General features: G+C 33.6%; 1 protein-coding gene across 6 annotated transcripts in view; it reads left to right on the top strand.

The window, feature by feature from the left end:
• The window catches only part of N4BP2 (NEDD4 binding protein 2), a 90139-nt gene that overhangs the window by 54883 nt on the left and 22545 nt on the right, over positions 1-12711 (top strand). For 5 of the 6 annotated variants that reach the window (XM_044224404.1, XM_044224405.1, XM_044224403.1 and 2 more), the window contains 6 exons: positions 2256-2411; positions 4188-6574; positions 7176-7261; positions 7787-7832; positions 9111-9307; positions 12274-12392. In XM_044224404.1, the coding sequence (XP_044080339.1) occupies positions 2256-2411; positions 4188-6574; positions 7176-7261; positions 7787-7832; positions 9111-9307; positions 12274-12392 (2991 nt within the window). The remainder of the gene's footprint in view (positions 1-2255; positions 2412-4187; positions 6575-7175; positions 7262-7786; positions 7833-9110; positions 9308-12273; positions 12393-12711) is intronic. The other variant, XM_044224408.1, reaches the window with a different exon arrangement.

Raw genomic sequence — 12711 nt, 5'->3', positions numbered from 1 at the left:
TTGAGTATGTTCACGTTTCTTCTTATAAATCTACCTATTTTCAGTTTATGTATTCTGAGGATATTTTTTGATGTGCTTATAAGCTTAAAGTTTTTATATCTGTCTGATTGAACCTTTTATCCTTGTCAAGTGATTTTCTTTTACCCTTAATATTAATTTTTGTTATGAAGTCTAATTTGTCTAATATTAATAGAACTATACCAGCTTCCTTTTAGGATTTGAGTGTTATTTCAATTTTTCCATACTTTTACTTTTGACTTTTCTGTGTCTTTACATTTAGGTGTATCTCTTATAACCATTACTGGGTTTTAAAAAATCTTCTCTGTCCATCTTTAGCTTTTCATTCTTAAGCTTAATTCTTTTATGGTTATTTTGGTTATTCATATAATTAGTCTTGTTTCTTACTATCTCACTCTGTGTACTTTCTCTTTATTTCACCTTTCCTGTGATTGTTTTTCTCCTATCACAGAAAATTATATATTTGATTTTTTCTCCCTTTTTATCATGCCTTATTTTGGATTTTTTTTCACTGAATGCAGATTTTCGTATTTTTTCCTTTTAATTTAGAAATTATATACAGTATTTTTATCCTTTTAGTCGTTATATTAAAACTTAGATCATGCAAGCTTTAAAGTCAAGCCATTTTCTTAGCCTTCCTTCTCACAAATATAAGGACTTTCAAACATTTTAACTCTGATATTTACCTCCCTTCTGACTTACATACTATGATTGTCCAGAATGTATAGACAGTATGTGTTTTCACTCATATAGTTATTGGTTTGTGCTTAATTTTTCTTTCATCATAGATATTTCATCTGGGATTTCCTTCTGTCTGACATTCATCTTTTAGGGTTTTCTTTACAGTATAGTTCTGCTTCATGTCAAACTCTTTTTTTTTTTTAATCTGAAAATTCTTTTATTGCCTTCATTCTTATAAGATACTTTGGGTGTATATATTCTAGACTGACAGTTTCTGTTACTGAAGATAACATTTCATTCTCTTTTGGCCTCTGTTATTCTTGTTAAGTTAGCTATAATTCCAATACTTGGTTTAGATAACTCGTTTTTTTTCCTTTAATTTCTGCTTGCTTTTAATATCATCTCCTTATCTTTGGTGAACGACAATTTTAGTACCATGTTTCTAGTGGATTTCTTAATATGTGTCTTGTTTGGGATTTGTTGGGCTTCTGAGATCAGGGGACATCAGTGATGTCTTTGATCAGTTCTGGAAAATCCTCAGCCATTTTTCTTTAAATTGCTTCTGTCCCATGTACTCTCTTTCTGGGACTTGGATTGGATGTATACTACCTTTTTATTCTGTCCTCTATGTCATAACTCTTAACTTCTCTTTCATATTTTCTATCTCTTTGCTTCTCTGTGATCTGAAACCAGACAAGATTGAGGTAGGTAAATATGAAAGCCAGATTTGCCCAGGCGGCAAATACTAATTAATATTAGCTCTGGGATAGACACTAAGCCTTGGGTCCAACCCAAGATAGGAATTTGTTGCAACTAAGATGTTTTCATTAAGACAGGATCCTTGAGGGACTAAAGCATATTCATCCGGCCTCCTGGCAGATGCAAATCCAGATATTGCATGAAGGAAAGCACCCCAGTTTAAGGCCTGAGGATTCTCATATATTAGGTTCAACTAAACATGAGTCCATAAAAACACACAAATAAGCTACCATGAGTGAAAGCACAAATATGACAGATTTCATATTTGGTCATCCAGAGACTTGGTATACTAGGAAATTTTTTCTTTGTTTGGACTTAAAATGTATAAAAATATATGTGTGCTTTAATTGACTTGAGATTCAGTTTTATTGTAATAGGAGGGCCCTTTGGACATCTAACCTGCCGTAGTGGCATAAGTAGAAGACTATAGTGGAATTTTTTTTTTAACCTCCTAGTTAATAATTAGTCTTGAAGTGGTGGTCATATTGTTACGAAATGTTTTTTTGCAGAGCTTGAGAATAACTTCTTTTAAAGTTATTAGGATCTGCTGGCTTTTTCTAAATTGATAAATGATGTTTAGAAAAGTTCGTATGCAGTGATTTAAAAAATGGTCATTTCAGACATCCTGAATAAGATGAAATTAGAATTGAACAGTATATATTGTGTCATAATAAACCAGCTTAGATATTTTTACATATTATTAATAGTACTGATTTTCTTGACATTTTATGTTCCAATTTTGAAAAAAACTTAATTACCAATATCCTTTCTACCCTTTTCTCCCCTGGAATTTTTAGGCGTAATATTCATGGTATAAGCAAAGAAAAAATATCAAGAATGTTGGAACATTATCAGCGTTTTGTTTCAGTTCCAATAATCATGAGTTCTTCAGTTCCAGAGAAAATTGAACGTATTGAGTTATGTGCCTATTCTTGTGAGGACAGAAGTACTAGGTAGGTTAAAGTCCCTCCATACACAAATTCAATTTGAAATATAAAAAGAATAATGTTGGAGCTTGTGAAATCTCTGCCAAACAACTTTAAAAATATAAGTAGACTTTTATTATTTGTAGGGTTTTAGATATAGTCTTACCTAAAGCAAGGTGTATATGGTTAGCAAGTTGTGTATGGTCAGCAAGAGAAGTGAAGTTATATATGCAGTGACATGGGAGTTTTTCCATTGTCCTCAGGGTTTTGTGTTTATACTGTGACTACTCCTGCCTTTATGTAACTGCCCACGATTCAGGTATGTATCTGCTATTGGCTGTCGTTATTTTATATATAATTGCATCACTTCTTAATTTCTTTAGGTATTTGTAAAAATACTCTTCCAAGTTAGTATTATAAAAATTAATTATTAATGGTATACTTTGTCTAAGTAATACAAGTCACAGCCTTTTGAAAGTTTGTAGTCCAGCATAGTACTGATTCTATTAAACATTTAAGGCATATCAACAGTTGAATAGATAGGTGAGTTAAAAAAAAACCTTAAATATAGATAGAGCTCTAAATTGCCCACACTTTTTGATCATAAGGAATGGTGAGGCTTTATTAGAAAGGAGTTGGGAAGAGAAAATTCATAAATGTTCTTTTATTGAGGAGTTGTGTTGCAAAGTGGTTTAGGGCATGGGCCCCCTGAACTGTGTTTCCTGGATTTAAATCCCAAGGTTCTGTAATCTTTGACAAATTATAGACTCTCTCTATACTTCAGCTCTTCATTTCTATAATGGCAATAATACCACTTTGCTCAAGCGAATCATGTAAGGATTATGAATACTTTAAGAAGACTTAGAATAGCATCTGGCATATAGAAGACTCAGTGTTAGGTGTGATTTCATTTAGGAAAGCTTCATGGGAGAGTTGGGACTTTGAGAACTCCAGAATAAAGAAAGAGGGGAAGATGAATTGATATATTGACTAAGGAAAAAACACTGAAGTTGAAAGTGTAATAATTAGGCAAAAGCGCTCTAAGTCTGAAATTAACATTGAAGAATGTTTTAAAAAAAATTAATAGGTGACATTTCAAATGACAGCTCTCTTCCCTTTCTCTCATTTCTTTTAGTTGTGCAAATCCTGTTGACTCTTTGTACCTTTGTAAATGAAGCTTAAGCATTACTCTGTAGCAAATGACAGGTGTTATAGAGGCAGACTTCTTTTCACATATATTAAGCTAAAATAGTTCTGAAAAAGCCAGGGAGGTGGTGTCCTCTTCTGGGAACAAATTTAGAATCGTAACTTTAAAATATTTTCATTTATTTATTTGACAGACAGAGAGCACAAGTAGGTAGAGAGGAGGAAGCAGGCTCCCAGCTGAGCAGAGAGCCTGATACGGGGCTTGATCCCAGGAACCTGAGATCATGACCCGAGCCAAAGGCAGAGGCTTAACCCACTGAGCCACCCAGGTGCCCCTAGAATCAAAACTTTAATGTTTAATGCATATGAACACCTTAACTGAAAATCTCATGTTTACTATTTAATTCAAAAAAGTTTGAGTGCTTCCTATATGCCAAGTATTATGTTAGGTGTTAGGGTTACAATAGAGGGATGTATTCATAATGTACAGGGAAGGATCAAGATGAGCTTTTATAATTTTAATGTAGTTTATTTATAGAAGTTTTAGAATGAATGTTAAGTGCCTTATCTTTCAGTTGAATGCTTCTTTGATTTAAGTCATAATGTTAACGGCAACATTAAGAGACTTCCTTATAATACTTAAAAAAAATCTTGCAGCCCAAAAGACAATGAAGATATTACCTCTGAAAAGGAAGAAAATGTTTTATCCTCATCTTTGAAGCATCTAGAATTGACTGAAGAGAAGAAACTTGAAGTGACCAAAGAAACTATATTACCCGAGAATGTTACAGCTCTCTCTAATGCAGATTTAAACAAAGGAAGAAAAGAAATAAATGCTATGAATCCTAACATTCAGAGTGCTTTCATTCAGGAAGTTTTAGACATGGATATTTCTGATTCTGAAAGCAAACAAGTAACAGAAAAAAGTAAAAAAGAAGAACAGGTTGAACTGGCTTCTGAAAAAGAGTGCAGTAAAGTAGATGCAGTTGGTGTTGTAGAGAGAGTGTTGTCAAGTATTTGCTATGGTGAAAATAACCAAGAAGACTATGATCTTTCAAATACTACACCTTTTCATAATGAAAGATCTTCATCTGGTGAAACACTGGAAGAAAGAGCCACAGTAAGGAAAAAAGCCTTTGGAAGACAAAAAAGCAAGTCAACTTTGGAAAAGTTCCCAAGACATGAACTGTCAAATTTTGTTGGTGACTGGCCAGTTGATAAGACTATTGGTCAGAGGACAAAAAGAAACCGAAAAACTGAAAAAGCTTCATCTATACAAAGTGACAAAAAATATAATCGCTCTCAGTCACGCAGAGGATTGGAGAGTACCCTATCTGTGAATATGGATCATATCCAGCAACAAGAATCTCCACACGAAAGTACAGAGGATGATAGGAAGTCACAGTATGATGATGCTTCAGAATCTTTCAATAACTGTCAATATGGTACATATAAAAATACTGAAAAACAGTCATTCACCATTGTGGGTGACTGGCCTTCATCTGATTCCTTAGCTCAGAGAGAGCACAGATCAAGAATGCCAAAGAATAGTTTAAAGGAACACAACCTAGAATTTGTAACTAATGACGGTATGAATGAGACACCCTTCTGCACAGCCCATGAGACCTGTTGTTGGGGCACAAGCCCTGAAGAGCTAAAAACCCTGGGCAGTTCCACTCTAGGAAATTCTGAAACGCTGCCCAATGAAATGACCTGTGAGAGCAAGACTTGTCCAAGTAAAAACAGTCACAGACAGCATACACTGTCTCTTACTTTTACCAATAGTGAGCCAACTATTCCTGGAGTAGTAGGACCACAAACTTTAGCTGAATTTCCAGAAGGAAAACCTAAAAGAGTTCCTGGAATAGAAGAAGGCATGTGTACCCAGACTGAACCACGGGATTTTGCTCTTTTATGGAAAATAGAAAAGAATAAAATTAGTGTTTCGGATTCTGTGAGAGTGTTAACAGGACGATTAGATGGGTTTAAACCAAAAGCTTTCAATAGCAACACAAAATTAGATGTTCAGGAAACAATTCCATATAGGGTCATGTATGACAAAAGCACGTATGTCGAAGAAAGTGAGCTTACCAGTGCTGATGAATCTGAAAATCTTAACATTCTTTGTAAACTCTTTGGATCCTTTTCATTAGAAGCCCTAAAAGACTTATATGAGAGGTGTAACAAAGATATTATTTGGGCCACAAGCCTTTTGTTGGATTCTGAAACTAAACTATGCGAAGATACTGAATTTGAGAATATCCAAAAATCATATGATGAAGCACAAATTGGGCCATTTTCTCTGGGATTAAATTTGAAGGAAATTATTAGCCAAAGAGGAACTTCAGAAGATTCTAATTCTTCTGTGCCAGAATTTAGCCATGGCACTGCTGACAGTAACACTAACGTACAGTCCTCCTGTGATTCCGAAGAGGGAAATTCAGAGCAGGCAGAAATAAGAGCTATCACTACTGAAAAAACTGGATTAATAACAGGTTTATTTCCGAATGCCACTCTAGATGTAAAGAATACTAATGAAGTACTTCCCAGTAGCCAGGCAGAACTTCCAGGTCTATATAACATGAAGCAGTCTTTCCCAGGTACTCTCAAAGCTCCTGGTGCTCAAGATGTGAGTGAAATGGAGAAGCACCTAGAAGTCACAGAGACTGGAGACAGTATACATTCTTCTTTGAATTTGTGTGATATTTTAAACTCTCTACCAAGCACTTCAAATCTTGAATTAAATGAAGAAGTTGATTTTATTGACTCTCTTGAAATAAAGAAAAATGAAAACTTCCCAAAGGATTGTGTGAGATTTCCAAACACCGAAGAATTTATGAATGAAGATGAACAGGAAATGGAAAAAGTTCTAATGGCTGAGAGTACTTTGTCAGCTGGAGTTAGTGAAGAAGATAAACCTGAGACGTTGAATCCCATGCCAGTGATGCCCAAATCTCTGACCATAGACTGTCTGGAATTGGCATTACCGCCTGAGTTGGCTTTTCAGCTCAATGAGTTATTTGGCCCTGTTGGTATTGATTCAGGTAAAGAAAAAAGTACATTACGTGTATGTTTGTCTTTGTGTGACTAGAATACAGATTCAGGGTTCTGTCTTAATTTTAAAATTGTATGTTAATTGAAATATAAAAGTAATTTGTGTTGCCTACCTTATTTTTGACACATCTGTTTGTAGGGGATTTTTAAAAACTGTAATTTAAAGAAATAGTATTTATATGGAGTTTGTGTTCATCCCATTCATATATTTTCTGTGGTATTTACCTCATACTTATTTGCACAGATGAACCTTTTTGAATCTCCGGTGCTACTCCAGAGATACTTAAGGCAAGATTAATTTCTTAGAACACACTTCTTGAAAAGTCTTGAGTAGTGGAAATGAATATATACATTTAAACTAATGGACATGAATAACTTAAATATATGAAGTATTTTATAATTGCACCTGCCAGGAAGTGTGAAAACAGTGACATAGTACATAAACAAATATATTCCAAGAGATTTAGAACTAGGAATATAGGTTAGTAATTAATATAAATTAATTTTAATGGTACATAAGGTGGTTGAGTATGTTTTCTGAAAACATATGAGTAATGATTATATTTTTCTTTTCTTTTCTCCCTTCACAAGGATCTCTAACAGTTGAGGATTGTGTGGTTCATATAGATCTGAATCTGGCTAAAGTGATTCATGAGAAATGGAAAGAATCTGTAATGGTTGGTAGGCTTTTTTTTTTTTTTTTTTTTTAAATGAAGAGCTCCTTTTGTCTTCACCTTTGCTCTTAATAAAATCTGTTGTATGAAAGAATTCTATTGAATTTTGACTTTGAGAGAGAATGAACTTTTTCCAGTAAAGAGATTAGTGATATTTTTTTGTCTTCCCAATATTTTAGAATATTTCCAGACTGGCCAGATTATATAACTAATGGTGGAGCTCAATGTGATTGTTGGCTTTTTTTTTTAAGACAAAAATCATAGTTTTTTATTCTCTAAAGACTTGCAGTGCTAGTTGATTAAATTTCAAAAACAGTCTAAAGATAAACAGCCTCAGAGCTCTATAAGTGGAAAAAAAATATTGATATGATCATTTGCATAATCTTGCTTATTTTATTGTTTCACTTAGATTTAGCAAGGATGATTAATAGTTTTACAAGGAGAAGTGATTTCTAGAGAAAAATAATATAATCTTATTTTCTAATGCACGTTCCCTTTGCAAATCCCCCATCCTGCATTTGTGTTTAGGAGCGACAAAGACAAGAAGAGGTATCCTGTGGCAAGTTGATGAGAGGTAAAGTACATATTTTTTTTTTACTTCTGATGTTCTTGTCATGATGTCAAAACTTAGTATATGTGTATGAATTTTACCTCATTATTAAATGTACTTCCACAAAATATGTTACCCAAGCATTTTGATTTGCAAATAAAAGTTCTTTTAAAACATTTAACATTTAATATTGATGTAAAATAAAACTAGAAGAACTAAAAAGTGCCTATGATTAACTTTCATGAGTACAGTGGAACACCTTAGGTTATGTATCTGGTAGTACATATGGTCAGGGTGTTTCCTGTTTAAGATTTTGCTCTGAATGAAAGAAAACTGTTCTGGTTTGAGAGCGATAAAGTGTTCGTGTGTCTTATTGAGAGCATCATTCAGCTGTTACTTGGTTACTCAAAATGGGTATTGATGTTAATTTTATTAGAGCACAAAAGTCAGCTTGCTTTTGGAACATCTGCCAAATTGAAATATTTGATTCTAGAAGACTTGTTAGGTAGCATTGTCCTCAGTGATTAGCGCAGGGTGGCAGAGCTGTTAACAGAGGTCTCCTGTTGTGCACGTTGCCTTCAGATCCCCCCATGCCACACCGGGATTCTGGTTGAAGGTTCTTTGGGTATAATTGCAGCTTCGAGAACTAGAGCTGTTTGAGAGCTAGAGGTACCAGGTACCGAAAGGGTATCAGAGTTATGTGGATGGCAGTATCTCCAGTCTTCACTCTCTGGAAAAGCACAGAAGTGTATCAGAATGTGCTGATACCCCTAGAGATGCTGAGATAGTATACACTTAAAGCTTGTTCCTGTGAACTTAGAATGTTCAGTTTCTTCCTTATGTTGAATATCATTTGTTCAGTATGTGTTGTGTGCCTTGATGGGTTTATGGGTTTGCCAAAATATTGGCCCTTTCAGTGTTTGGAGTGGCTAAGCAGAGCTGCGCAGAGCTGTGCAGAGCTTCTGCTGGTGGCTTCCACCTGGCCACAGCTGCCTTTGTCCACCAGCGTGTGTGCGTCGGTTTATCTGTGCTCGTGTGGTGCAGAAAGGAGTGGGGACCATCGCGTTGATTTACAGTGATACCCAGATCCTTGCTCATTTGAAATATACCTACATTTACACCTATTTCATGCTTGTAATTATGAGAAGATACATTTTGAAACCTCAGAGTTATATTTTATAAGCTAGAAATTAAAAAAAAAAATCATGTTTCTTTGGTCTTTCCGAGGTAGTTGTAACAGAATGAGTAGTGCATTGTGTGTTTATTGTTGAGGGTCTGATTCTATTTATACTGCTTTTGTAGATCCTTCCCTGGTTGGGCATATTGGTCTTGATAATCCTGAACAAAAATCATCTCAGAGAACGGGCAAAAAATTACTGAAGACGTTAGCAGCACCTGAAATGCTACCCTTACTGGATCATTGGAACACTCAAACTAAAAAAGTGTCACTCAGAGAAATAATGTCAGAAGAGATTGCCTTACAGGAAAAACACGATTTGGTATGAGTTAGTATAACTATTAAGCTTTTATCTCTTGACTCTAGGTTGATGATATGTTTACTTTGTGATTTTCATTTGATTCTGTATTTCCTAGTCTGGAATCTGTATTTAACCTGATTGAAGTTAATGTTAAATTGGAACGGTTTTGAAATTTGAAGCTGAAATTTTTTGCTTCTGGGAGACTAGTTGATATTCTATAACAATAAGCCAGTCTGTGTTAATTTTTTTAGATTTAATTTTGCAGGTGATTGAGCTGCATATATATTTTTTGACTTTTAGCATTTCTATAATTTTTTAATTTTTTAAAATAATTTTTTAATTGTTGAAAAACATGAAAGAAATTTTCATTTAAAGATAATTTTATTCATAAATTAGTAAAAAGAAATGTCTTCTGTCTTGCTATTAATGACGTTTCCAACCTCAAAACAATATATATATTTTTTTAGGTAGGTTCCATGCACAGCGTGGAACCTGGGGGGTGGGACTGGGGCTTGAACTCATGGCCCTGAGATCAAGACCTGAGCTGAGATCAGGAGTCAGATGCTTAACCAACTGAGCCATGCAGGCGCCCTAAAACAAAGTTTTTTAGAGAAAAATCTAGAAACTTAAAAAAAATTAAGTACTCTTCTTTTTCTAACTTTTTAATCAAACAAGTTCAAATAGAAACTTTATTTTGAACTTTATTTTTGTTCTTTATTCACCATATCAAGTTTTATGAAGCCATAAGTGAATTTGGTTTCTTTTCTATTTCTTCATAGCCTTTTTTTAAATTCTGAAAATTAGTATTAGAGAATTTCAGAAACCAAAAAGGGAAAGACCTTAGAAGTTATTTAGTCCAATTCTCAAAGAAAAGAAGTAATTTTTAGATGGTGATCTTAAACATTTTACTTTCTTACTCATTTGACTACTCAAAGGAGCATCTTTACATTTGGCTGAAATACATAGAATTGGGACATTGGAAGAATGATGGGATTCCTCCACCTTCGTATTTATTTTCCCCAGTTATCTTGTTAATCAGTTGGAAATATGCTGCCATTTTTGCATGTTTACATAACCTAAGGAACAATCTCTTTGATAGGGTCTTATAATGTGGTGTTTCACATATCCTCTTCATTTATATGTGTAATAAATTGGAGAAATGCATTTACTTAAAGAAATAAGGAAATTTTAGAACTTAGGCCCAAATAGTGTGACACCTTTTGTTGAAATGCCGGTTTTTACTACTGAAACTTATCTTTGTGGTTCTAATCTGCCCTTTAATCTCTCAGTATAATAGCGAACAGATGAGTATCTTTGACTTCCCAACTTAATGCATTTTTTTTTTTCTATCAGTGATTTTTGCTTATCTTTCTATGGGTTGGGTGATAGAAGCTGTACTTATTTTGTCCCAAGGACTTCTCTGTAGGTAGAACCTCAGTAAGAGAATTTCTTGGTGCTTTCTTTTCACTCTTTGTCTCCAAAGGAGAAATACACTTTGTATGTTTTTAAGCAAAGAATATAAAATGAAACATTAGGCATGATATATGAGTAGAATAATAATAAGATGATTAAGGTCATGAGTTTCAGTCATGAGGCCTTAGAATTTGTAGTTTAGAAATTCTGTGACCTGGTAGAGTGCCAGTAAATCTGAAAACTGAATTTTTTATTAAGTTCAGATTATAATGTATATCTTAAATAAAACATGAGATATTTTTAATTCTTGAGGTGGCTTGTTTCCATTACTCTTGTGATGTGTAATGTGTTCAACTCTACTAGTCTCTCTTTCTGGTCAGATTGTCACCTATTGTGGATCCTCTTTTATTGTTGTTTGGTGTTATAAATGACCTAAATACGTTAGGCTTCAAAAGCAATAACTGTTCTAGGGTTGTTCTAGATTATTGTAATTTTCATATTTTTGAGTCACCTTTGAAATTTTATAAGAAGTTATTTTTCAAACATTAGCAGCTTCACAGCAAACAAAAATATTACTACTTACATCAGAGTGTCAGCAAATTGTTTTAGAGTTAGAAATCAACTTTAAGAGTGTTTACCATAATCCTAGATTAGAATTTAAAAAGCACGTTTTATTTAGGTAAGTTCTTTAGGTAAGTTTAGCAATTTAAACAGATCCAATTTACGACTTGTGAAAAAAATAACAATCAGTGACAGTTCTCATACGGTTATTTTGGAGTAAATATGTTTGTGCAAATTTTTTAAATTGTGAATTTTAAGATTTTCTCTCAACCTGAATTTGCAACTTATTTGTACGTTGTAGTTTCTGCCCATTGAGGAGAATATGTTTTTGAGGACGTTGTTCACAGCATCACACAGTGTCCCTTTTATGAGGACCCATGGGAGAAATTTCTCTCAGGTCTCAGTACCAGAAAAAGCTGTACTTCTCCTGAGCAACTGGTTTGTTTTTATTTTATGGACACTGAGAATCTTTGTTTCCCCCTTTGCTTTGGCCACTGAGAAGCTCAGAACTGAATTTGTGGCCCATATTTAGCAATGTACAGGATTTTATGGCATGCATTTATATACTAATTTTACTTGCTACCTTTATCCTATATTCTTGCTTTTTTTTCTGTACTCTGACTTCTTCATTTATTTATATCCTGTTTATATATGTGTGTATGTATGTATATGAATATGTATCTTCATCTTTTTTTAATATAATATGACTGCTGAGTTTGTATATGTGAGAGTATATATATATTTATATACACTTGCACACATTTGTATATGTGTGATTGTGTATGTATATAAATGAACAGCTTCAAATACTTTGTAAAAAATGGGATATAAATAAATAATGCAAGAATACTTACATTACTAATTTCAGTCTTTAATCAGTGAAGAAAGTCTGTGATTGCTTTTAAATGACTAATCTTTTTGCAACAAAATAACCATGCATTTGGATCAGCATAATTAGTTTTACAAATTCCGTCTGAAGGATGACTTTTGTCTTTCTCGTTTGTTTGTTTTAGAAAAGGGAGGCACTTCTGTTTGAAAAAGATTGTGCCACTAAACTAAAGGAGAAGCAGCTCTTTAAGATCTTTCCAGCCATTAACCAAAATTTTCTGGTGGACATTTTCAAGGACCACAAGTGAGTGATAGGATTATCTGTAGGTTCTATTATGATGTAATTGAAAGCATATCATTTTAATTTTTCTGATAACAAATCATAATAGGCATATTATAAACTACTTAAGTGCAATGTACATAATATAGAAAGTGAACAGGTTTTGACAGGTGGTTCATGGTCCACTGATGTGTATGTGCTTATATGTGTATCTGTTTGCTTTTTTGTGTATGTAAAATATATATATTTCACCAAAAATAGGTTGCTTTATATACTGTTTTGTAGTTTTGTTGGTGTTTATTTTTCTAGTCCATACTTAGTAATTTGCTTTAAGTCCATAGAG

The sequence above is a fragment of the Neovison vison genome, chromosome 11, assembly GCF_020171115.1.
Source record: "Neovison vison isolate M4711 chromosome 11, ASM_NN_V1, whole genome shotgun sequence".
NCBI classification, from domain to species: Eukaryota; Metazoa; Chordata; class Mammalia; order Carnivora; family Mustelidae; genus Neogale; species Neogale vison.
This window is presented reverse-complemented; position numbering and strand designations above follow the sequence as displayed.